This window comes from Schistocerca americana, chromosome 3 (genome assembly GCF_021461395.2).
Source record: "Schistocerca americana isolate TAMUIC-IGC-003095 chromosome 3, iqSchAmer2.1, whole genome shotgun sequence".
Classification (NCBI taxonomy): domain Eukaryota; kingdom Metazoa; phylum Arthropoda; class Insecta; order Orthoptera; family Acrididae; genus Schistocerca; species Schistocerca americana.
Window position 1 is genome coordinate 734,546,246 of NC_060121.1, and position 26,091 is coordinate 734,572,336.

Consider the following 26,091-nt stretch of genomic DNA (forward strand, 5'->3'; position numbering starts at 1 on the left):
TTCTATAATAGCGGAATATTTCAGAGCAATGCAAATTGTACAAATAAAAAGTACTCGTCCTTTCAAAAAGATGTATTTAAAAACTGATATGATTCATATTTCAGTTTTTTTTTGCTCGGTTATTAGGAAAAAATTAGGGACACCTGTTATAATGGAAGCCGGCCGGAGTGACCGTGCGGTTCTCGGCGCTACAGACTGGAGCCGAGCGACCGCTCCGGTCGCAGGTTCGAATCCTGCCTCGGGCATGGATGTGTGTGATGTCGTTCGGTTAGTTAGGTTTAATTAGTTCTAAGTTCTAGGCGACTGATGACCTCAGAAGTTAAGTCGCATAGTGCTCAGAGCCATTTGAACCATTTTGTTATAATCGAGACCGAACAAATACCGAAAAAAAACGGATATTCCGAACGAAAATACCGGTATCGGTTTTAACCGGTTGGTTTTTCCCATCCATGCGTCGTAGTGAAGCACGTTTGAACAGTTTGTAGTCAGACTGCTACTTGCTGTAGCGAGGATACAACGTAGATCCGCGACGAGACGTCACCTGCTGTCGCTCTATCGTCCTCATCCCGTAGGCTCGCCGCTGCCCTTTCCAAGACGGTTGCGTGCGAGCGCGCTTGCTGCCGCTGGCACCCCTGCCAAATAAAGCACACGCACGAATTACAACCGCCATGGAGGGTCAGTGCGATCAATAAATTTAATAAACCATAACCCGTAGTTGGGCCGAGGGGAGGGGGCGGAAGACGAGGCTCTGATGGCGGGGGGGGGGGGGGGGGGAAGAAGAGGGGGGGGGGCAGAAACGAAGGGGTCGCGGCGCTATCGACCGGCCAGCCGCTACAATATTCGCGCGGTAATCTCCCGAACACCCACCCTCAGCTCAGATATTTGGGGACCTCGCCTTCTTTCGTTCCGTAAGAAAGAAATTAAACTTAAAAATCTTTTCTTTCGGTACGACGTTCAAAAAGTGTACACCGACGGCGAAGAAAGAAATTACGGGGAGGACGAAGGAAGAAGAATAAAAAAGCAAACTGTCGGAGAGGGGTCGGAGGGGAGGGCGCTGGGGAAATCTTTAGAATCGCCCCACCTTATCGCAGGGTTGGCCCGTCGTCTTGACAACGGCACCAAATATTCTCCCCGTCTCGTGCCTCGCAAAATGTTCGCCGAGTGCGAAAAGGAGCGCACGCCGGTACGGCCGAACGGACGGTGAGGGAGGGAGGAAGGGGTCGGTGGTAGGCGAAGCAGGAGGCCGAGGCGAGGAAGAGACGTACGCGCCGAGTGGGATCGCGCCGCTGCGTCGCGCACTACGGCCAGACGAGTCGCCGAGAACTGGGTTACGACGCGCGCCGCGGTTCCGCCCGCCGAATGTAGATGTCACTAGTGGCCGCTGGCGGTGGGACGTGGGCTGCGCGCACGCCGCTGCAGTAGCCGGCCGGCGATACCGCGAATGCTTAATGGTACCCGCTCCGCCGCCGCCACGCCCGCCGGCTTCCCGTAGCCCGCTGCTGCCCAAACGGCGCGCTCTCTCGCGACGGGGAGCCATCCCTGTGGCCGGCGCTCCAGCGCCAGCGCCGAGAGCAGCCACGACGACGACGACGAAGACGTCGACGACGCGCGGGCCGCTGCTGGCGCAGGTACTACTGCAAGCGCTCTGTCGTCGCCAGCGAGTCATCGGCAGTGAGCCTGGCCCGAGGCGGAGCGATGCTGCAGTGTGCCTTTCGTTTTGTGACAAATGACAGTTCCTCTAATCTGCCGGGCGGGCAACGATAGTAGAAACGGGGTCAGAAGCAACAAGTTTCCGCCGCTCAGGAAGAAACTGCTTGCAGTTAACGCCCACTGGCGGCGGCACAGTAGAGTTTCGCTGCGAGCGAAGAACGCCGTGTTCCTCGTTTCGGATACCTCGAGAAGCTTTGCCTTTCGCAATCTGTTCTCGTAAGCGCAGATGCACATAAAACTGCACGTGCGAAATTCGGACAAACTGCTCCACTCGTTGTGCAACACAGCGTGATATTCGTGTACCGTACTTTCGCATTATTGGTGAGAGAGAACAAGGAAAATGTTCGACATGTTTAGTATCTTCGAGTTGAGCGTAGACTGTCTGACAAATAACACTTGACTGAATTCTGTTTTCCTCCACGCATTGTAATGGGTGACCAATACTTTCGGTTGGTTGTGTCTGCCAGATGAGAACAACGAGTATCGCAGTTTTGTAACTGGTGTTCCCGTAATAGGGCGGATGTTCCGCTTCCAAGTTTCGGTGCTTGCGTCTGCCACCTGGCACTGACGGTTCAGCTGTTGTCCCGGAAGCAGCACGAGCAGCAACGACACACAGCGCCTCCCGCTCTTTGTCACTTTCGTCGTTCTACATTTTTGCGACAAATTATCGTACTTTCTTTATTCCACACTCACATGTTCACCAGTAGTGGGACCGAAGAAAAGCAGCGTCCTAGGGAATTACGCAGGTAAGCGAGTAATTTTGACACCTCGCATATATTTTTTTTCTGTAAATTAAACTATTTGCGAAAATACCGGTATGCTCTTCCTGCAAATTACGATTGGCGAGAACGCGTGTAAGATCGGTAGATGGACACATCGGAGGTCCCCATTCTCCCCCTCTCTTTCTCGAAAGAGAGAGAGAGAGAGAGAGAGAGAGAGAGAGAAGGAAACAAAAGAAAAAGCAAAAAATAAAAAAATAAAAACAGGTCTAGGCGTGGCGTTACGAAATGCAAGTGTGTGACGCCTGCTTGGGGAGAGAATATTGCAGAAAGAAGCACGGAGGGAAAAAAGGAAGAAAGGGGAACTTAAAAAGAAGAAAAACCTTCAGGGTCAGTTTGGATTGCCATTCGGTTCCGGGCTGTCCGCCTGGGAGGCAGTAGTAGGGGCAGGCAGGCGGGCAGTTAGTCCGCACCGTGCCGCCGACGCGAGCCGCTGCCGACCTGCCGCGCCTGTGTCGCTCTGCTGGGACACGCTCGTTTTTTCCGCTGCGTTTTGGTCGGACGGCTTCGGGCGCGCCCGCTCGCGCCGATCTATATCCCGAAAGGTCATAAGAGCCGGCGGACACCGCGGTAGGGCCTACAGTATTTTTGACAGCAGGTGGTGGCCGGCAAAGGCAGCACGCGAGGCAGAAAGACAGACGCTCTAGTGGGAAGCCTTTCTGGCGAGTTCTCCGAAGTGCCTAGCAAAAACACACGAAAACTACAGAAACACCGAAAAAAATTTTCCAGTGGCTGTGTCTTACGAAACTGTGCTCCTCGCCATTTATTATACTTCACTCGGCCATCGGGGAGAAATATCTGCACCATCGACATCGAAGAGAGAGAGAGAGAGAGAGAGAGAGAAAGAAGGGGGGGGGGGGGGGCGAGTTGTGTGTGCGATTTTACGAGCGAGCGCCGAGTACGGACTCGTGAGTTCGGGCTGTGGTGGGGAGCGCCAGCGCTGCGAAACTACTCCCTCCCCCTCTTCCTTTGCTGAACGAATCTCCCTCCCTCTCTCTTTCTCTCCCTCCATCTGTAGCGCTCGTCCCCTCCCTCCAGTCCTTCCCCCCCAACGTTCTGCTAAAGATCGCATCGAAGACGCGGCAATAGGCGGTGCAACGTGTTGCGTCATGAGAGACATGACGTCACAAGTAGGGTGAAGGCAAAAATGGCGGAGTGCTCCTATGCTCGCTGTGTTCAGGAGCGCCGAGCAATCAAAAAAGAGCTGCAAAGATGGACGAAGAATATGGTTTTCGTAGTAGGTGAGTGGCAAAAGTGTCATAGATTCCAGAGGAGGTGCATCTCCCTGTTACTCTGTGCTGTGTATCTGCAGAATAACCTTCGTGTTTTCGACCTGTTGCCAAAAAATGCTTAAAACACAGTTCCGTATTTTGGCTAGGGTGACGACTGCAGTCTGCTGTCGGGCAGTGTGGTGTTTCGCATCGTAGCGCCGCACACGCCTGCATCGATGCACTACAACCGTGGCTCTTCGTGTGAGTGGAAGTGTTTTCTATAGAACAACGCGCTTTTTTTTCTTTTTTTGCAGATATTCGCTAATGTTTGCGTGTGCAACCGAATTAAGCATCAGCTGAGATGGGGGGTTAAGGCCCGTGCGCAGAACAGCCGAGGCCTAGTTGTCATCGACTTAGTACGTAACTGAGCGTTTACCATGACCCACCGCAATAGTCGCGGAGTAAATAGTAGGTGAAAATGGAAAAGTAGGTAACGCCGAGCCGACAAGTGACAAACCGAAGACGTGAATGCATAGTGATGTGATGTTGCGCTCTCATAATTGTTTGCATGGAGCAGCTGTGCGACGTCAAAACACACGGTAAATGAAATAGCGTGCGAAACACTGCGCTCTACATCCACGAAATGCGCCGCGGTTGCAGGCGCCTCTCACAGGTAAGAAGTACAATCGAAAATGCATTTTCATTCGCCGGCAGAACTCTTCCGTGAGAAAACGTGTGTTTTCAAAATCGCGTGATATTATTTCTAATAGAAAGAGAACTCGTGTTTGCAAAATTGTATGGCATCATTTGTGAAAAGAGAAATGCGAGCACAAACTTCGAGTCCGAACAGTAAAGATTAATTTTTATCATAGGACTTTATCGAAATAATTGTAAACGATAAATGAAATGCGGTCATTCGTGCTTTGTTGCCTTATAGTGCGTCGTATATTAACACGGTATTCAGAGCAGTTTGAGATTCTGTTTACGATACTGGTTGGAAGAATGGAAAGTGATCACGACTACATCGGTTTCATTCCCGTAATTATAATGCTGCGCTATGGAAATTTGTGTCATATTTTGTCGCTGGCTTGTATATTTCATACTGCTTGTCTGTTTCGAAGATTTGACAGTGCGACTGAGTTTGTGAATGTCCGTAGAGCGAAAGTCAACAATTTCTGACTACGTCCATGGCAACAATGTCGCTGTTCCTTGACACTTGGTGAAACTGCCGACTGCAGTCTTTTAAAAATACTATAATTTGGCGAGCTATAGACAAAGAAGCTGAGAATTTCACAGCTCTTGCGGTGCAGATTAAATTGTGAAAGTACTGTGGAACGATTTCTAACACTCAGTGGCGGACTTTTCAAAGGCACTGCTTTAATCCTTTTTTTATAACAGAATAATATATAAAGACGAGAATAGTCGTATTGCGAGTGACCGAGGAGAAAGCTGCTTCCTGTCGCTATAACGTACTCTTAAGTATAATAAAAAACGTAGCAAAATAAACTGTGATATTGTGTGCACAGGTGAGATGGTTCAGAGTTACCAATAAAATTTTTAGACAGGTAACACACAACTACTTGTGATTGAAACCCTTCTTCGATGGGAATACATGACATATATCCTACGTAACATAAATGATAACGTGAAATTTCGTGAATTGCTAAAGTTTTAATTTTGCCAGACTACTTCCCGTTGTTTGTATGGTATGAAAAGGCGCATTGTGATTCTGAATAATAATCTGTTTGCACCAAAAACGATAAGAATGTCAGAAATTTTTGTTTTGTGTTAGTCACTTATTTGAGAACTAGCATCTACACTGATTCGATCATTTGAATGTGTGTCGGAAAAAAGCTAAAGACTGCTAATGCATTCATTTCCATCACCAACTACTACACATCGACAGAAATGAAATGACATTGAATTTAATAGAAGGCTTTTATCTACGGCGTACATCATAGAACAGAGAAATACATTATTTGAACCTAATATCCTTTAAAGTTTGATGTAAGCAAATGCCAAACCAAATACCAACTTTCGTTACTACCTCCAGCCACACACATAATGAATTTTTCTTTTCGCTCAGTGAACACTGAAGTTTTTCCTTTTTTTGCCCAGGTTTGGAACGGGTAGCGGAGGAGTTAATGGGAAGAAGGAAATGGAAACATTATCAGGAGTCAGTTTTGAGAAGTAGACCGCAAGCAGACATAGAACCCAGCAGCAGTGATTGGCAAGTTGAAGACAAATGTTGCTTTTGCGACGGTGGGATGTTCCTAAGACCAGCAACAGTGAGTATTGACTGTCATCGTTCAAGCCATTGCATGATACAGACGTATAAAATATTATACAAAATGTCATGTCAACTGCTCAACCTATTTTGAAGGTTTGTCTTGCAGACAGATTTTTTCATTCTGTTGCCCACGGTTTTTTTTTCTTTTTATATTGTTGGTAACTTTATTCAGTCACCTGGAGTTTAAGGGCGCTATAGGTCAGGGTGAATATGCCATCCCACTCAAGGTTTTTTGTGTAACTTGTGGTACCTAATCAAAATTTAATTTAAAATACGTTTTATATAATTAGCCCTAATTATTGTAATTTTAGTAACAGGTTTCTTACATAAAGTCGTTTTTTTATGAGTTTTGATTTGAAGTGTATGTACAAAAATTGGTTTTATTGCATATTTCTACAATTTTGTGTTTTCATCATTGAGAATAATAGATGAACCAGTACTGGTGCAAATACTTAATGTAGTCACAAGTGCATGTTAATAATATGTTAATAGAGAATGAAGATACCTTTAGACAAAGGATATACTCATTACCTTCCAGGCATTTTGTGCCTAGGTAGTGTATGTTAAAAATGATGTTTGTTGTATACTTTTTGGTTCTGTTCAAATGTCACCTGGTTGGCAATGGGTGACAAATGTCACTACAATAATGGTTATTCTTTAACAAAATTTTTATCAACATTTTTATCAAACTAGGCTGTGTAAAATAAAAATTTCATTAAACCATAATGCTAATGTAGAAACCTGTGCTTTCCAATGACAGAGTCCACAGTCAGACAGCTGCAGTAGTTCCAACAGCCACAGCAGTTTTCACGAAACTCAGTCGACAGTAGCAGCAGACAATTCACCTCCCAGGCTGGCGATGACAACACTCGAACCGGTCACGTCGCTGGCCGCGTCGCTGGCAGCTATCCCGACCTACAGCCCGGGACCCGCACAGGGCCAGAGCCAGGGGCACTCCGCAATGGCAACCACCCCTCCAGCAGGCCTCTCTCTCTACCCCGCAGTAGCACGCCATCGAACACCTGCGGGACTCTTCCCTCCGTGGTACATGTCACCGACGGCACCTGCTCCGAACGTGCAGTCGGAAGGAAAGACTGAACCGGAAACTCCACCCGTCGTCGTATCCCTCCCTGCATCTACACCGCTGTCGGTGCCATCAGCTGCAGCAAGTGAGCAGCCTTTGGACTTGAGTGCCAAAGCCAAGGAAGAAGCATCTGCACCCAGCGCCTCACCTGTGCCTCAGCCTTTGGGATTGGCAACTCTGAGTTTGGACAGCAAGCAGATATTCAAGTAAGTGCACTTATCCATATGTTAAAAATACTTCTACAGTTGTCGGACACTTTCATAACTCATTAATATCGTTATAATTCTGAGGTCTGTGGTCTATCAGAATAGTGTATATTATGTAGTTCTGCATTCACCTTTCCACTGCACAGTCGATCAGAGGATATGGGAACATTTGGTTGGATTACCAATAAAAGAGTAATAAATATGGTGGTCCATATCAGTTTTGCCATTAAGATTAGGTATAAAGCTTAGGACTAATATTGTACAGAACAAATTTAACAGCAACTTGTATGTTACTTGAATTCATTCCCGTTCTTTACAGATTTTAAAAAATCAAGGTAGCATAGTGTCAAAATCACAACAAAATTAGCAGTTTTCTGCATATGTTTTGAATGTCATGTTAAATCTGAGAGAGAAGGAAGAGGAAGACATACTTGCAGGATAAATAACTATAGCTAGAAGGGTCCATAGGATGTTGAAATGTGGGAGTGGAGGTTACTTAATTTTCAGTTTTTAGAACCTTTGAAGGTATTTCTTCATAAGAATATAGACAAAGACGTAGAAAGTTGTGAAATAACAGGTTTGCTGTCTGTGTTTGCATTTTTTGTTGCTACATTTGCCTCATTTTAGCGAGAACAGTACATCGATCTGAAAGGAAGTTTCATCAGTTACTCCAAGGTATAGGAATTTAAGTTTGCATTTACTGTAAACTCTGTGCTACAGTAGTTTATGGAAGTGGCCAAAACTAAAGTAGTCACTGCTTATGAAACTATCTGATGTGCACCAAATTAATAGCTCTTGCAAGGGTGCTAATACTGTGTTTAGTATTAACTAAATGAAGCAGTTTTTTAGCCCTGTGTTTAGGGTGTGACAGTGGAAATGTTCTGTGGCAACCTGAGCAACAGTAGTTCCATGATGACAGTGGTAGTGATGCAAATGAAGAAAATGATACTGTCACCAGTCTGGTTCTCTTAATGCTCAGAAAATGTCTGTAGTAGTAAACAGTAAATGATCTAAAATCGTAATAAGCCCCACAGCAACAGAAGCAATTAATTAAGTAGAAAAATATGGGATAACACATTTATTCATGAACAGTAAACATTGCTGTTTGGTATGCTAAAAAAAGGAATCAAATATACAAACTAGAAAATACTTCCTTATCAAGCCTGTAGGTATTTGTCTCCTGTCTTCACTCAATTTACTATGCCATACAGTTCTATGTGACCAAGAGTTTTAATTGATCTCTCTTTCAGTTAAGTGGGACAAAATATAAAAAAAAAAAGAAAAAAAAACATTGATATACTTTGCTGTTCCTCAACCACCTCAGTAAAATATGAACAGATATTTACAATTCTTCCTCCATTGTTAAGTTCTGGCAAGTAATCAACATTTCCTAAAATATGATGTGATTATCCATAATCTGATCTGGACAAAATCAAGCATATTGCCCAACAACACTGCTATTTTCAGTTTCTTTTTCAGTTATTGGTTCATTTTGTAAAAGTGAAATTTGCATTCCCTAGTATGTTCCTTCCCCATTGATTCTCCCAGCAGTGAAATAAAACTAATTCACTTACACGAACATATTTTATGGTTTCGATCACTATTACATATTTTAGTTTTCCTCAAATTTTCAAACTTAAATTTTTATTTGTGTTATTTGCCCCCAGAAAAATTTTTTCATTTGCCCCATAACAACTCACTGTCTGATGTTGCTCACATACTGTATTTATATTATTTTCATTTGATTCTTAAAAATTGATTTCCTCTTTGACATCAGTGAAGAAACCAACATTTGTATGAGTATTTTGTGGTTTTATCAATTTCTTTGTTTTGCATTCTAAGAATTAGGTCATGTATTACTGTACTTTAAATCCCATAACTGTCAAAAACAAATGAATTAAATACATTTCCAGGCATCAGATAACATTTGTTAATAATCATTCTAATGCACAACACTGCAATTTCTAAGCTCATACCCCTTTGTCCTGGTGGAATCTTTTATGTAACTTATTGTGGCAGTGGCAGTGGCAGCATATAGGTATACTGCTGTTAACAATTTCAGTTTAAAATCTGAAGTCACAGTCACAGGGAAAAAACATATATGGAGTGCCTTCGAACACTGGTCAAATTGTTTGTGTTCTATGCTCAAATCACTCAAAATATCTTAGGGCTGAAGAGTCTCTTCTGAGTACAACAGTACAAATACAGTAACGTATCCTTAATTAGTGATCGGTCACCATAAAGACACCATGTTTTTCACATATTTAGACATTCTACTGAGCAACTGAAAAAAATGTATATTAAGGAACTAATGACAATTGCTTTCTTTGGTAATATATGCAAAATGGCTACAAATATTTTATGAGCAAAGGTTCAAAATGGCCCTGAGCACTATGGGACTTAACTTCTAAGGTCATCAGTCCCCTAGAACTTAGAACTACTTAAACCTAAGTAACCTAAGGACATCACACACATCCATGCCCGAGGCAGGATTCGAACCTGTGACCGTAGCGGTCGCGCGGGTCCAGACTGTAGCGCCTAGAACCACACGGCCACCCCGGCCGGCTATGAGGAAAGGTATCACACAATGTTTCCTTTGTTACACACACTGACATACTAGAAGGACTGTACTTCCTTACATTCTTGACATTGTTTGTATCATTTGAATACCAGCTCTGTAATTTGTGAGTGGTATAATTACAAGTCTTGCTTTTCTGATTTGATGTCGTGATCAAGACTGTAAAATGTATGGCCAGTACTTCTGGAGGTTAAACTCTAAGTGCTGTGTTGTATATATATAAAAATGCAAAAAAAAATTCCAAAAGCTAAGCTAGTTTATTGTACTTTTATTTCTCTTAAGACAGTACTCGCAATTTCTCATTCTGAAGGTAAGCAGGATCCCTCGCCAGCCATCCTATTTCCTTATCTTCTTCTTCTTTCATTGGTTTCAGTAAACTGTGGGCTGCATAAAGTAAACTGCCTCTTTGTTCTGTCTTTTTCTTGATTTTAAGTCTTCCCAATATTTCTTGATTCTTTCACTGTGTTCTTTTTTTTCTGTCCATGCAGCAATGTACTTTCTGACCTTTTCCTGAAAACTCCCAGGCTTCCTAATTTTGTTTCAAAAGGTGACCTGTCTAGAATTTCAGTTTTTTTTGACATTCATTTCTGCTAATTATTTTTCTCACTTCCCAGAAAAAAACTATTGTTTTGTCATATTAGAGTTTTCAAGTGAATTTTCCTTTTGATACAATAAATATTGTAAGATTTCAGATACTGCATTAGATGCATGTATAAGTCATGAAGTTAAAAATGTAAATCATAATTATGAATAACTACAGAAATATGAAATTTCCTGATTTTTAAACCTTTCATAACAGCAAGTTCATGCAGTGTTTGGTTTCATGACTTCCTTTATTTCAAATTATAGCAACAATTGAAATTCCTGGATGGACAACATGCAAAATTTCAAATTATTGTGATTCAAATATCTATAGAACCCTACTCATTATAAAATGAAGATGGCATTTTTCCATGTAGGCTGTATTTGTGTTCTTCATTCCACAGTTAGTTCCAGGTTTTTAAGCCTTTATCAAGCTTTTAGCTAGGAAAATGTGCCATACATGGAAATGGCAGCATATTCACTTGATGTGCTCTGGTTCATTTTGATTTACAGTTCATCAACCCTCAATAACAAGCTAGAAAGCCAAAACTAAATGTGGAATCAAGAAGTAATCTAAATAAATATAGCCTAGATGGAAATATGCAGCATCCATTTACTAGATTTGTGGCCGTGGTGACTATTATGAAGAAGACTGTCATTTAGTCACCATTTTTATTAATAAACATTGTATGTGTTATTGCTTTGTGAAAAACAGAACTTTTGTTGTTGTCGTCCTTGTGCATCTTCCTTATTTTCCCTGTTCAGCAACTCATTTGGCTTTTACCTTCATTCTATGTATCGTGACCATTTTTATCAGAATTTCAAACATTTGACACCGTAAGGGGAGGTACAATGAGTTTGTTCAGAGTTGCAAGTACTGTGGAGGATGTTGATGCTTTTGTATTTTTCCTTCCATTACTAAACATAAGATTAATATAATTTTTATCAGTACTACTGTTCCTGTACTTGGCAATTGTTGTGATGTATGTACCATTCTCATTGTTGTCTCATAAATTTCCACCATTCTGGAAATTATACTGAGCTTATATTTTGAGTAAAAATTTCCAAGGTCCTCCATCATTTCTGATTGCATGGTCCTCTGTCATTTCTGACGCATGTACTTTTCCCCTGACCAGTACGAAAGTGTATATACTTACTTGCCTCTATCAGTATCATTGACAGGTCCTCAGCTGACTGTTCATGGTGTAGCTATCAGCACTAAAGTGTATTCTTTACATGAGGCATCACATTGCATTTGTTGTGCATTTGTTAATAACAGTTGTATCAAAAAGCAAATTCACTTTTGGAAACTCTAAAATTACAAGACAGAATGACTGGCAACTATTTACCTTCAAGAGTCAAAATTCAAATACTGCTGACAGATGCAACTAGTCCAAGTTGTCAGAAATATTATTTCTTTCCTGAGGATGGATCAAATAGTCCTGAAACCAAGGATCAGTTTTTTCCCCTTGAAATATGTCAGTCAGCAGCACTGGAATTATGCTTCCTGAAGACAAGGATGCCTGCTGGTCAGCCACTCTGCCACATTACTATTATTACGATTTGATTTTCTTTATTCATTGCTACTTTTCATTTTTTGCATGGATATAAGGTAGTGCTGTAGTCAGTATGCAAGGAGAATGATATGATATAATATGTTTCAGATAGTATTTTTTCTGTCTTGATTTAGGCATGATTAATTTGTCCACAAATACATTTGCACTTGTACTAAAATAATTTAAATGTTATTCTTAGGATTCCCTTTTTTTCTTTAATAAAATAAATTTAAATATTTGGTTTTGTGTGAAAATGTAGAAGCTGTAGACCACCTCTAAACTTGGCCTACGCTTCTTGTTACAATACTGTTATTCTTTTGAGTTCACTTATTTACAAAGTAAATATATTTAACAAGACCATAAAAATTATTGGCATTTCAATTTTTTTTCTGTTATTACTTGTGTTACAATCTTATACAGCATTTCCAACTGGATTTTATCTGTAACATCACTTCAAAACTTTTATTTCATTAAACCAATGTCTATATAAATAGTAAAAACATGTATTTCATGCTTACTTTTGGTGCGTCCTTTACAAGGCACAGTTGTTTAACAGTTCCAAATTAAAGAGACACATACATTTTATCAAGCAGTAGACACTTTCCTCACACTGAAGTTGATTTGACTCAACGACTCAGTAACATAAATCGTTCTTATAGTGTTTCCAAAAACTATGTAGTATAGTTTTCTTTCTTGAGTGTAGATAGGAAAAATTAATAAATCATTCAATGTGCAAAGCGGAACACTTCGTTTTGTTGTTGCTAAATTTTTTTCCTTTGGGAACCACATACAATTTTATAGTGTAGTAAGACAGAATGACCGACTATCACTTACCTTCAGGATACAAAATTATTAGTACAAGAAAGTATCTTAACTTTTGGAACTAATAATTCCTTCCTCAGGGGCAAAAGTGGGATAGGTTTGGAAAGAATGAAAAGAAAGGGTAGGTCACTCACATCCCAGTATAAGAGGGACTCACCTGTTGTGAGGCTGAAGGCAGATGATGTTAGGAGACAGTAAATGAGTTCAATAATGTATAGTTAAAAACAGTAAGTTTTTGAGAATTCACCACCATAAGAAACTGTTTAACTATTGGCACCATTAGTATAACTCATGTTTTTACTGCTGAGCAGTGAGTTGCTATCATTTGTGGCTATTTAAATAGTGTTGCTGTTGAGAGATTGAGCAGTGCTGTTATAGTCTGTTTTCAAGCATGATTGACACTCAAGCATCAATAATAGTGATGTTATAGTCTGTTTTATTGCGTTTGACACTGAAGTCTCAGGATGCATATATCATGCTAATTAGTTCCTAATTGAACACTATATACAGGGCGATGTTCTGTTGTGAATAACAGGTATGTAATAGGACTATACCTACTGCACTCATCATGCGAATATCCTCATGACTTATATATCTAACAGTAAAAGAATATCATACAACTGACTCATAAGTTTTGATATTAAAATTGTTGTTGTGGTTTAAATTCAGATCATAACTGATACATGTTATTGTTATTTTCAATACAGGGCGAAACCAAGAATGAGTGCAGTGGCAGGTCGAAGGACATACACAGAAGAAGAGCTTCAGGCTGCTCTGAGAGATATCCAGAGTGGAAAATTAGGAACTCGGCGTGCAGCTGTTATTTATGGTATACCACGCTCCACACTTCGGAACAAAGTGTACAAGTTGGCTATGGAGCGTGAACGTGACGCACACTTAGTGGTTCCTACAGTAGAGGAAAGAGACCTATCTGGCGCTGAGGATGAGAAGGAAGTTGAACGTGCTTTAAGTCGTCCTCTTCTTTCTGTTGATGATCTTCTGCGATTATCTGTGCTAGATGGGGATGCTCTTAGAGTTCTTCTGGAGGAAGTTTCTGCAGGACACAATCGTGAAGCAAGTGAGTCAGCATCTTCCCCAGTGTTTCCACAGTCTAGTGAACTTTGGCATGGTCTAGAACAGAGTGCATTGGGACCTTACATCTCCCAGCTTCTGATAGCTGGAAGTGCTCAAGATCCTTGCCATGCTGAAAGTGGAGGTACACTCCCAAAATTTTCTTCCCCTCTTCTCCCTGAACTTGTCCGCCGCATGATGGCAGAGGAGCAGCAACAGCAGATAAAGAAGCTAGGTAGTGCCAATAATTTGGAAGCAAATACAAATGTAACATTGAATGGTGCTTCAGGTGATGAGATACAGAAGTTAGGTGATAGCGACAACAGTGCTGGGCCACCGAGAGTTCCGTCTGCATCATCTCAAACAGACCCTGTGAAAGCTACAACAAAAGTTGGGGAAGCAGACGAATCATCTGACACAGATGCAACAGCTTCCACTTCTAGAGTTGCCACACCACCAAATGTGATACTGAGAATTCCGTCCTTTAAACCAACTACGAAAAATGGTGTGGCTACTCGAGGAAGTGGAAGTTTGCCTTCTAGTGAAATTCCATTCCAGACTGTTGGAGTTCCTGCATTTCCTGGCCAGGAATCTAGTCATGTATTGAACAGCAGCAGTAACAACAGTAATGAGTCTTGTTCACCACCAGCATCTAACCTTGTAGGAAAAGGTATTGGGGTCAGTTTACGTGATGTTATAGCCAAAAGCATTAGTCAGAAGTTTCAACCGACTGATCTTCCAATGTCACAGAAGCTCTTATTATCAGCAGATGAGCCACCCCCATTTAAGAGAGGTCGTTTTACTCCTCCATTAAATACAAATATCACATCGTGCACTATAAAACACAATAACAATAACAACACTAATGTTGATGATAAAAACAAGACATCCCCTGCAGGTGGAAAAGCTTCATCAAATTCTACTGGCAAAGGAACCCGGCCAAAACGTGGAAAATACCGTAATTATGACCGTGATAGTTTGGTGGAAGCTGTTAGAGCAGTGCAGAGGGGTGAAATGAGTGTCCATAGGGCAGGATCATATTATGGTGTTCCACATTCAACATTAGAATACAAGGTGAAAGAGAGACATTTGATGAGACCTCGGAAGAGGGAGCCCAAGCAACAACAGTCTGATGAAGTTAAAAGGAAAGATGAATCTGGAACTTCAGTTCCAAGGAGCACAGCAGCAACCTCATCAGCACTGGCAAATGATAAACTTAAAACTTTGCCTAAACCTCCCAAGACTGCCTTTAATTCACCTGCTCCATTACCTGGTGCACCAAATGGTCTGAAAATACCACCCTTGTTTGATCCCAGTTTATCTCTTGCTGCATATGCTAATGTTACAACAGCGTTTCCATTTTGGCCTGGTCCATTTCATGCCTTACCAGTTCCAGATTTTGCCACTCCTGCTGGTAGCTTTCCTCCAAATCCTGAACATTTCTTTGCACCACAAATGATACACAGGCTACAAGATGAAACTAGGACTGCACCACGAACAAGCCCGTCTTCAGTAGTTCCTCCTCTTGGGAAGACTGCACGAGAGATGGCAGCATCTTTGTATGATGGAACAGGAGCTAATGGTAATTTTCTTGATGGTATAATTCGTTCAAGTCTTGAGATGGGTTTGCCATCATCCTCACCCAAAGAAGGCAGTACAGGTGTGGGAAATAGCGGAAAAATGTCTAACAAAGCACTCATTGACCAGCTTTGTCGTAACAGTTGTGTCACTCCTCTGCCCAAAGCTCCAACACCTTTTAGTATAAAAGATTGCAGTACCAGTGTAAATAGCTCAGATGAAGAACCTGTAAAGCAAGAAAGTGTCATCCAGGACAAGCCCTTAGAATCTGCTTCTCCTGCAGAGCCTGTAGTTTGTCTATCAAATTCATCCAGTGGCCTGCCAGAACATGACTGTAGAATAGATAGTGAACATGTTACTTCAGTTTCAGATGAAAAACATAGCAAGGACAGTGTTTTGCCACTGTCAGGGGTGCACTGTGTGACACCAACTGATGATAGTTCTGAATTATTTACTAAAGATTCAAGTGAATTTCATAAAGAACATGTTCATAATCCAACTGATGAAAGTGCCTGTGATAGTAAAACTGTAAAAATACTTGGTGATATTGAAGCTGCCAAAGACTTACTCCCTAAAGAAGAAGGCAATGAGGATTCAGAACAAACTGAGGATACCAAATCAATGACGGTCAACTCATAGAGAGACTGATGCATTTCTTAGCTACTATTTCATAACATGTCAAAAATTTAATGTGAATGCAAGAGATTTTATTATGTATATTGTTAAGGTGTATCTTATTTTAATCACCTTGCTGTACTGATTTTGTAGGTGTTTAACACTAATGATACTGACTGTATTTCTTCTTTATTTTAGGAAAGCAAAAGAATTCAATTTTTAAATGTGAGGTATTTGCAAACTTAATATTATCTGCCCTGAGTGTGTCACTGGCATTTCATAACATTCTTTCTTCAACATACTGATGTGCGACTACTTTTCCTGCTACTGTGAGGTCGACAATCCAAATGTTGCCAAAGCTAATGTGGAACACATGCCCTTATATTTATCAGATTTCATCAATTATTTGTCCTTCTTTTACAGTAGGTAGAGTTGGTAATCTGAATGTAACTTATTTAAAAATGTAGGTGTATAAATTTGTGGAGACTTTTTAAACATATATATATATATATTTTAATATAACCAAAATGTTCTGGAGTTTTCCCAAGATATTTATCAGAGCAATTAAAATTCATTCCCATTTGTCCAAAGAATCTTCAAAGTCTCATGTAACTATTGTCAAATTCTTTATATTTTTCATTATTTACACTGAATGTTGGTTAGAAAAAAATTAATATGCTAGTGTTAGTAATGTCAGTGCATTCATACTTCCTTTTCTATCATCATTGTTTTATGTCACTCAGAATTATTTCATAATTCTGTCATATTTGTTGTCATTTCGATTTTCACAATTCCAAGTGTCCCATTATTTTCATAACAGCAAATGTAAGATTATTGGTACAGTACAGACATGTGATGGTCAGTTCCCTTTTTAATATCTTTTTCCTCAAACGAATGAAATTGTAGTCATAGTCTGGTGTGCTGGGTACTTAAAATATCACTTTCACTGTTGTAAATTCTGTGATGTGCTCTTGAGTCATTTGTTCCAACAATTTTTCTGTCATTGCGTGCATTGTCATTTTGCTTGTATCACTGTATGTAACCAGTGTGTCTTCTGTCTGTGCTTATACTGTTGATAACAGATGACCCTGGTATCTGTCTTATCCTTCAGACAGGTGCTTTGATGTTCAGAAATTTAAATATTAAGGAAAAATTTTTTAAAGATGTCTTGGGGCTCTCCAAGAATTTTACTTGTCTGTGATGAAGCCAAATTTTGAATGTATATTTTCTCTATCAATATCTTATATATATACTAGACTAGTTTATATATTGATAAAAGAAACTTGAATTTTGTTTGATAATTGAAGTGCAATTAGAGATGGTATGAACTTATACACATTGTACCATACATATATATTTACAATTTATACATGTTTGAGTATATGGCATTAAATTATAAAGTAAATGGAGGCAGAAATGATGAAACAAATGTGAGGGATGTAATCAGTGACAGTGTTAAGCAACTGGAATTCGACCACAGGTCATTTCTTGTATAACCATTCTGCATTAATTGGTGGGATATTTGACACAGGAAAGTGGACAGTTGATAAGATTTTTTAAATACAGGGTGAAATCATAAGTACACCAGTCACATGTTTTGGATACATTAAGTAAACATGAACTTCATGTTGCATTTACTTCGGGAACTGGGTAAATGTATTTCATGTCCTTACATAAGTTTGAACATATATATTGTTGTCATCCATCACGATGACATAATTGTGTTCTTGCTTTGCTTCCAATTTTACTCTTTGCAGTTGGTGAATGTCTGGCACAGTTACAGACAAACTTTTTCCAGTGTGTTTAATAGTCTGAGTTTTTCCATTTAGACAATATTTATATTTTCAGTGTGTAAATGTTAGAGTTGTCAATTCCTTTAATGCCTAGCATAGAGGAGCATGTTGGTGACAGGACGCCAAGCCCTTAGTCCAGATCTGTAACCACATTTTTGGGGAATGATTTTCAGTAGTCTTACATTCCATAGGAAAAAAAAAAAAAAATTACTTCGCAAGCTTTTATTGGAGAATCAGAATGCGTACATTCCAGCCGAACATGTACCAGAAAATTTTCCCCTAAATTAAATGTGATGTGATCTCAAACCAGTAATGAAGAAAAAGTGCCGTGAAGATAAAAAGAGACAGTTAAATGAATTTTCATCAGCATGATGTTCTGTATGTTTCAAAGTAATAATATATCAGATGGAAGCTGAGCTTCCCATTAAGCTTTATTATAGTAAATGAATATTATAAATATGCTGATGAGCATTCTAGAGATGTTCCAGATGATTTTTTTAAAGTATGTGTATATGTGTAAGGTGAACTTATTCTCGCTGTAATTTTGTGTGAATGATTAAAAGAGAAAGTGAAGTTGCAGCCTATAGTGCAATGCCAAGAACTGTTTAAGTTTGATTTTGTTATACACAAATATATATAAATATATATATATATACATATAATTTTTCATGAATATGGTGTACAGAAATTTTTCTTTTTAACTTTTTGTGTTGCTATTGTGATATTTTTCCCAAAAATATATTTAGAATTTAAATGAATGACACAAAAAATGTTTGCGTGAAACATTAATATATTTTATTATCATAATATACACAAACAAAAGTTGTCAAAAGTTATTATTTAAGAAGAAGAAATTATTTTTACCATTTTGTATGATGTGCAGACGTAAATTTTTGTTTACTCACTGAAATTCTTTCTGTAACTTAAATAAAGTCAGAAAATTTTGGAACGCATTAAGTACAGTGGTAGGAGTTCAACAGCAGCTATGACATACCTGCGGTCTGCTGATGTATTTGTTTTAACTGAAGAAGAAAAGTAATCATTGTAGAAAAATTGTGTACGGCTGTGATATATAGAAATATATTTGTGGAATATTTTGGAATATTTTCCATATGTACATTCCAAGTACACTGAAATTGATACATGGTAGTTGTAATACTGGCAGTCTTCTCGAGAGAATGTTTCAGTGACACTCCCCCTCGCAGAATGATTATGTGTATGAAAAAACCAAACAGAAAGCACTTCATTGTTAATGCCTCCCCTAGAATTCATGTTAGTTATTTTAAAATTGCATTGTCTTTGTTTTGTTTAACTCTGTACAAATTTTTACAAATGGTGCAAACACTATGTTGTTAAGTAAAGTTATCAATGCATGGAATCATGTATCTGTTCAACACTGAGGTTCAATAGGTATTTAATACATTTATGGCACTTTTAAGCAATCTGTTAACATGCTAAAGGTCTGCTCCCCACATACTCAGTGCTGCTACCTGACTCTGTGAAGTTAGCATGCACCAGAATACTCTATATAAATTTAATGGTTATACATATGTAGTTTCTGTAAACTGTGACTGATTTTTATACATGCCTTTCCCTTACTTGCTGTGAGGATAAAATGCTTGTATTTCACTTATGTATCATACAGTAGACAGGTAATACCACAGGAAAGCAACTGTTCACTTTGTAGTTTTACTACCTGAGTTCACCATATTCAGCTGTATATATGTACATTCATATTGTCTGCATTTAACTAAGCATCCATTATTGTGTGCTGTATGTGTTTGTGACATTTTTCCTGTTATGGTAATGGACATACAATGTGTTGTCTTGAATGACAATGCTTACACATTTGTTGAATTTTGTACAGAGAATTACTGTAATATCCAGAACAGCAGCTCCAACAGTACCACAAATTTCCATATGATCATGTGTCATTTTACTACTGCTATTATTGTAATATTTTATTAGTATGTACACAGATATTACTACAGTTTACAGTAAGAGTATGTAAGCAATTAGCTGCTGTTGGGACTAGTTCTGTTTTAATGTTAGATTTTAAGAACTGTTTGCTCTCATATGTTATTTCCACACACACACACACACACACACACACACACACACACACACAAAATTATATTTTTATTTCAACAGTTTTGAACATTATTTACCAATCAGCAACATTCAAAACCTGGTACCTAAGCAAATGTATCAATATTGCATTAAAATCAAGTCATACATGTACTGAGTGCAACATTACATTATGTACAAGAAACATTATTTTACGAAAAGTACAACAGCCACATATTTGCATCTTATGGTTTAAAAACTGTTTTTAAACTTCCTTCTGCTATTCTTTGGAGATGTTTTATGTAATTCATGTGCATTTAATTATAGTTATTTCACTTACATATGATTTGTTCAAAGTGAACAAAATCAAATAAATGTTATCAGTGCACACATTTGTTGCACATAAACTTTCAGTACAATTACCCATCTGATATTTTCTGATGCTGTGCAAATTAACTGTGTTGTTTGTATACTATTCCAATCTTTTGAGAAAAAGTTAGGCTTTACATTCTCACGAATACTCATAAACTGTCCTCTCATACTGAAATGGTGGATTAAAGCAATGATAAACAAGGGTTATTAGAACACAAGTTTTCACATAAAAGAAATATTTAAATCAAAATTCCACCTTACAGTTGTCCAGCAGAAAGAAAAGGAAAAGAAAAGTATGACTGCTACCTGTGGCTCTATTGCCTATACACGTGTGAAAGGTGTCGTTAGCAGACAGTGGTTGCATCACATTCAAAATATAGTACTTGTTAGTTAATATGTATAAGTATTATGTTCATTCATTGGCTAGTTGTATGTTGTACAGAAAAAATTTAAATGATTTTTAATTCAAAATACATGTCATTCACTATCAGTAAATGTTACAGAGTTTCACTGAACACAGTAGTTGATGTTTTTTTATGTTATTCTATTTTGGAAAAAGAAAACTTCACTCTCAAATGAGCACAAGCAATCACACCAAATTATTTATTCGTTAAATCTGTGCATACTAGCAGCAAGCCATCAAATTAATGAAAATTTTTTAGTGCTGCTTAAATTTAGAATGTGATAACTACAGGAAACCTCTAGATGAAGAGAAGTGAAGTGTCAATGATCACAAACTGATTGCTGTAATTACACACTTATTAAAACACTACCTGTGTTGAATACTTGATACAGTGTAAAAGTGAAAGGCACCAACAGTGCTTATAATACAGTAGTGTATGGAATGCAATACAAACAAAGCACTGTTGCTTGTCTATGACAAAGAGATCTGGAAAACGTACAGTAAATTTGAGTATACAAATATATTCCTTTATAAAAATATTTGTTAGAAAGCAAATTCCCTTTACTTTGCAATTTTAAATTAAGACCTCTGGTGAAAGCAAAAAAGATGAAGAATTTGATGTAATTAACATTCTACTGTAACTTGATACATGAGCATTATACTGATGTAAAAATGTCTGTAAAGCAGTGTTTTGCAAATGAAAGTAAGGCTGTGTGTAAAGAGTTTTATTTTGGGAAGGGTTCATACTTATTATTTAGCTGAACATTCAGATGCAGGTCTTGCATTTTTGAGGTATTGATGGTGTAAAACATTGAGCAGGGACTTTTCTTTGGATGTCTAGTCACAATTTTCTCCATACAGCTCAACACATTTACTGAGGAGGAGGGTTACGGAGTCATCACTCTACAGAATTAATGAGATTTAAATCCCTCTTGCTTACATTATCTGCAAGTTAAATATCTGCGTGATTCCATCGTGCAACTTCACTGAATGTACAGTAATGCCATACATACCTAACTTGTTTTAGCCCCAGAAATAGATGACAATATTTCATGATTAATCTGACTGTTGTGTTATGGCAAACTGAAATATACTCATTCACAAAAAAAATCAGGATGATACATGTAATAATAAAAATAACCCTGCACATTGTTCACCATAGACATTAATCTCAATATGTCTCAAGTTTTGTTGCTTTTTCTTCCTCCTGTGTCTTTCTGTATGTTTTCAATTACAGTGCTGTTCCACATTTGCAGGATGATGATCTTTGCAGCTTACAGTACTCTTAATGTAAAACTCATACAAAACCCCAATCATTTTCCATTACTCTATATGACCTCTTAAAATTATCAGTGATACATAGTGCTGGTCAAACTGTTGTACTTCCTCCAAAATTCATATTGGTAGTGACTGTTCTGTGAATGTGCAGTAACAATGCATTTGTCATCCTTACAATATTAAGTCTTACAAGATTTGACTGAGGTTATGTAAGCTAATCGATGTATTATGTCACAACTTCTGCCATGTGAATCTTTCAAGACAAGCTGAATACAGTTCTATGGGGGAAAGAAATATGGTGTACATTCCCAATGTCATCCTAGACACAACGAATAATTTTAAAAGTATCTGATAGAATGAACAGTGCACTTCTTCCATTGCCTATACTCTCTTTTATCATTGCCTTTAATTCAAAGTTCATGTATTTTGAGGACCTATGACAAACCAACAACACAGTTAAAAAATGTGAAGAAAACATTAAACAAGACAAGTATGTGGCATCTGTATAATTTTACATAGAAATGTAATAAAACACTTTAAACACATTTGTTTTCAACATAAAAGATGAAAATTATAGGCCATAACGTAAAGTGAAACAAAACTGCTCTTTAAACTTATTCTTGTGGTAAATGCATCTCTCTTAGGGAAAAATGTGAATCTGGTTTCTATAATCCAGAGAAAGCATGATCTCTCTCTCTCTCTCTCTCTCTCTCTCTCTCTCCACATTGAAACTTACATAAAACTTATGTGATTTTTAACATAAAACAAAAGATTATGTATCACATGTTTCTGGCTCTGTTTTCGTGATTGATTTATCACATAGGCCCTAATTACATTGCTGCCAATAACTGTAATGATAGATGTATTGCACTGTTTTCAGATTCAGTGATAAGAATCAGTTGTTTCTTGAAAAAGAAAAATGTAAGAGATATTATTGACATGCCATGACATGACATTTTAATGTGAAAGATATTTCAAACTATTTTAAGACTGATTGTTATGCCAGTAATTCTTTTTTGTGGTGTGCTATGTTACGGATGGACTTCTTTATTACAGTTTTCTGTGTTTCAGTTCTGCTTGGTAAAACTTACACTGTGTTACCTGAGCAGTAGAAATTATGTGTACCTGTACACAGCTTAGCTTTTGATGACTGGTAAATTCCCTTAATTGCATTTGTTTTTTGAACTGTTATAGAAAAAATTGCAACAAAGTCTGTGTTATCTGTCTTTCCTCCAAAGTAAATGTTTCCATTATGGGACCAAAAAATTAAGACGTGAATTATATAACGTTATTACTAGATGTTGCAGCTTAATTTAAACAGTACTCACAGTGAACATACACATTTCCTGATTTTTGTAGATCATAACTTAACACTTTCCAATAATGTAACTTCTATCTGTTTCACATTTTGCTATTAGTGTGTCAAGAATCCATATTTGACAATATGTCTCACTTGCAGATGGTGTTTCCATACTGTTTTCTATGTGTGCACAGTATTCTCAATATGCATTTCCTACATTTTGTTTACTTTTTTACCAACTGATCTGAAAGTAATGATTCAACTGATTTTTATGAGCAAAATAAGTGGTAAAGTGTATTTGGTGTGATGTAGAGAGGTTACTAGGTTGTTCTGCTTGCCTTGTGAAATCTATATAAATATTTGTCAAATAAATATTGAACTTCATTTATGCCAAGTGTTTGTCATAAGAAATGATAAGTTGCCATTCATTGGTGTTACAGAAGACCAAAAATGCTGTTTGGATAATGTCAGTGGGAAGTGTTATTTTCAGAGACTAAAACATATTGTATATTTATATTGCAAATTTGGAGTAAACCAGTATTTATTACTGTCAAAGAATTGTCATTATTTCTTTCTGTGTGAAATAGTTAGTAAAATATCCTTTAGCACACCCTTTGAGGATCAGTCCTCTAGAAAGAGAGAGAGAGAGAGAGAGAGGGAGTATACTTATCCATATTTCTCTCTCTCTCTCTCTCTCTCTCTCTCTCTCTCTCTCTCTGTGTGTGTGTGTGTGTGTGTGTGTGTGTGTGTGAGAGAGAGAGAGAGAGAGAGAGCACTTCTTTTCTCTTCTTTGACTGACAAATGGCCTCAACTAGGTAGTTAGAGGGCAATCTACAGTTCTAACATGAAATACATACCACTATATATCTGCATTAGTAATGTACACTAAACACTTCTATTCCAGAATTCTAGAGATGAAAGTAGGAATTATGTGCCAGAAAAGATCGTAGGACTAAACCACGGCACTTGTCTGATATCTGCATTATGAACAACAAACTACTGCAGAGCAATGTCTTAAAAAAGTGCATGGTGAGGTTGATTTTATTGAAGCCTCCAGTTTTTCACTTTTTACTCGACAGAGTGAACTACTATATTATATAATTACTCCTGCTTATCCTATAAAGTCAGTCTTTCTGATGCTTGATAAAAGTCTAATAGCTACAGTAATCTTCTAGAGATTCAGCATAAATTCTATACAGAAAAAGGCATGATGTACCTTCTTCATCTGTAAGGATTTAAAATTTTCTGTGGCACAGTGACAAGTGGCTTTGGAGTTGAGTACTTTTATTTCACAAATTAAACACTTATTTGTATCTTACACTACTTCACAACGTCACAAAATGTTTGAAAAATTAGCAGCTGTGAAATTACAAATCAGCCACATTAAAATGTAGATTGAATATGATAAGCAATAAAATTTTGAGTTAGGATCAGTCATCACCATCCATTTTCCTTATTTGGTGTTGTGTATGGTACTTCCTCCTAGATTCATCTTGTGTCATGTTTGTGCTTAGGCAACCACTTGTTTGGTGTGTCTTACAATGTACATCTTCTTTCATGCAAGTTCAGTGCTGCTTAAACTGGGGTACATTAAGTGTGTTTGACAAAAATGAGTAAAGGTTTTACATTAATTCTTCTGGGGCAGACAGTTGGAGTCTCAAGCGAGATAAAATGTATTTTTTCCCCACTAGTCCTTACATTTTTCCACTGTAGAAAACATTTTAATGATATACAGCAAGCAACATTTTGCGACATTTGGTTACATTTCATCATTTTTTATATCAGCCATTTGACATCCACTGCTTCATAAAGGCATGGACAGTACTTTTTCATTCATTATGGTCTTCTAAAATACACATCCATGAAACTCCTGTAGGTTTTCTTATGTTAGCTACCCTGCTTCTATTACATTACAGTCTCTGTATTTTTCGTCTTTTGGAAGCTACTGTCAGTACTAGCCATCTCATCTCCTTAAGTTAAGTACAGGTCAGCAACTCTGTATCATAATTTGATAGCTTTCTCAGATGACATGACTCGTTGATACAATTAATGGAGGCTGAAGCAGTGATTTATACATTCGTCTGTATACTAATGTAGGCTGAAGATGGTGGTGGTGGTTACTGTTTAACGTCCCGTCGACAACGAGGTCATTACAGACGGAGCGCAAGCTCGGGTTAGGGAAGGATGGGAAAGGAAATCGGCCGTGCCCTTTCAAAGGAACCATCCCAGCATTGGCCTGAAATGATTTAGGGAAATCACGGAAAACCTAAATCAGGATGGCTGGAGACTGGATTGAACCGTCGTCCTCCCGATTGCGAGTCCAGTGTGCTAACCACTGCGCCACCTCGCTCGGTAGGCTGAAGAAATATCTTTTTCCTCAAGGGCTGTTAGTATATTTCTGTTGCAGTCTCAGAAAATCCAAGAAAAGTTGGAAATTGATACTCTATCTATTGTTTTATAATGTTTTTCATTACTTCCAAATGGCAACAATTTTTGGTAATATTTTATACATTACATAGATGAGGCTGATAAGTCTATAGTTTTTCTCTCTCTTTACTTGTGAAATATCACAACTGAAGCATTGTTTCAGATTGTGGAATCATCTTCCACCATAGCAATTCTGGAAGTATTTTTGTAAGTTCTTTATCTATTCCTTTGGTTGCAACTGTAACAATTTGTACTGGAGCATTACTGTCTGTAGGCTCCAGTCATTTCTTCTTGTCATGTATGTTTGCAGAATGTCATTTTCATTATTAATTGTCTATATTTCAGATAGATCAAACTTTTAAATAAATT

The 26,091-nt window shown here is 38.3% G+C and overlaps 1 protein-coding gene across 2 annotated transcripts; it reads left to right on the forward strand.

Moving 5' to 3' along the window:
* Positions 1–3,375: 3,375 nt before the first annotated feature.
* On the forward strand, positions 3,376–23,850 carry LOC124607502 (mushroom body large-type Kenyon cell-specific protein 1). Of its 2 annotated transcripts, XM_047139888.1 has the most exons (5): positions 3,691–3,730; positions 3,868–3,961; positions 5,819–5,988; positions 6,751–7,280; positions 13,526–23,850. In XM_047139888.1, exons 2-5 carry the CDS (start codon positions 3,937–3,939, stop codon positions 16,104–16,106), a joined length of 3,306 nt encoding a protein of 1,101 aa, XP_046995844.1. In that variant the 5' UTR covers positions 3,691–3,730; positions 3,868–3,936; the 3' UTR covers positions 16,107–23,850. The 2 variants fall into 2 exon arrangements, with proteins under 2 accessions (XP_046995842.1, XP_046995844.1); XM_047139886.1 differs by lacking the exon at positions 3,868–3,961 and having other exon boundaries at positions 3,376–3,730.
* Positions 23,851–26,091: the final 2,241 nt, after the last annotated feature.

Coding starts and splice junctions, on each gene's coding strand:
- LOC124607502 (XM_047139886.1), top strand. CDS start 3,637: ATGGCGGAGTGCTCCTATGCTCGCTGTGTTCAGGAGCGCCGAGCAATC. Junction 3,731..5,818: donor GAATATGGTTTTCGTAGTAG/GTGAGTGGCAAA, acceptor TTTTTTGCCCAG/GTTTGGAACGGGTAGCGGAG. Junction 7,281..13,525: donor GACAGCAAGCAGATATTCAA/GTAAGTGCACTT, acceptor TTTTCAATACAG/GGCGAAACCAAGAATGAGTG.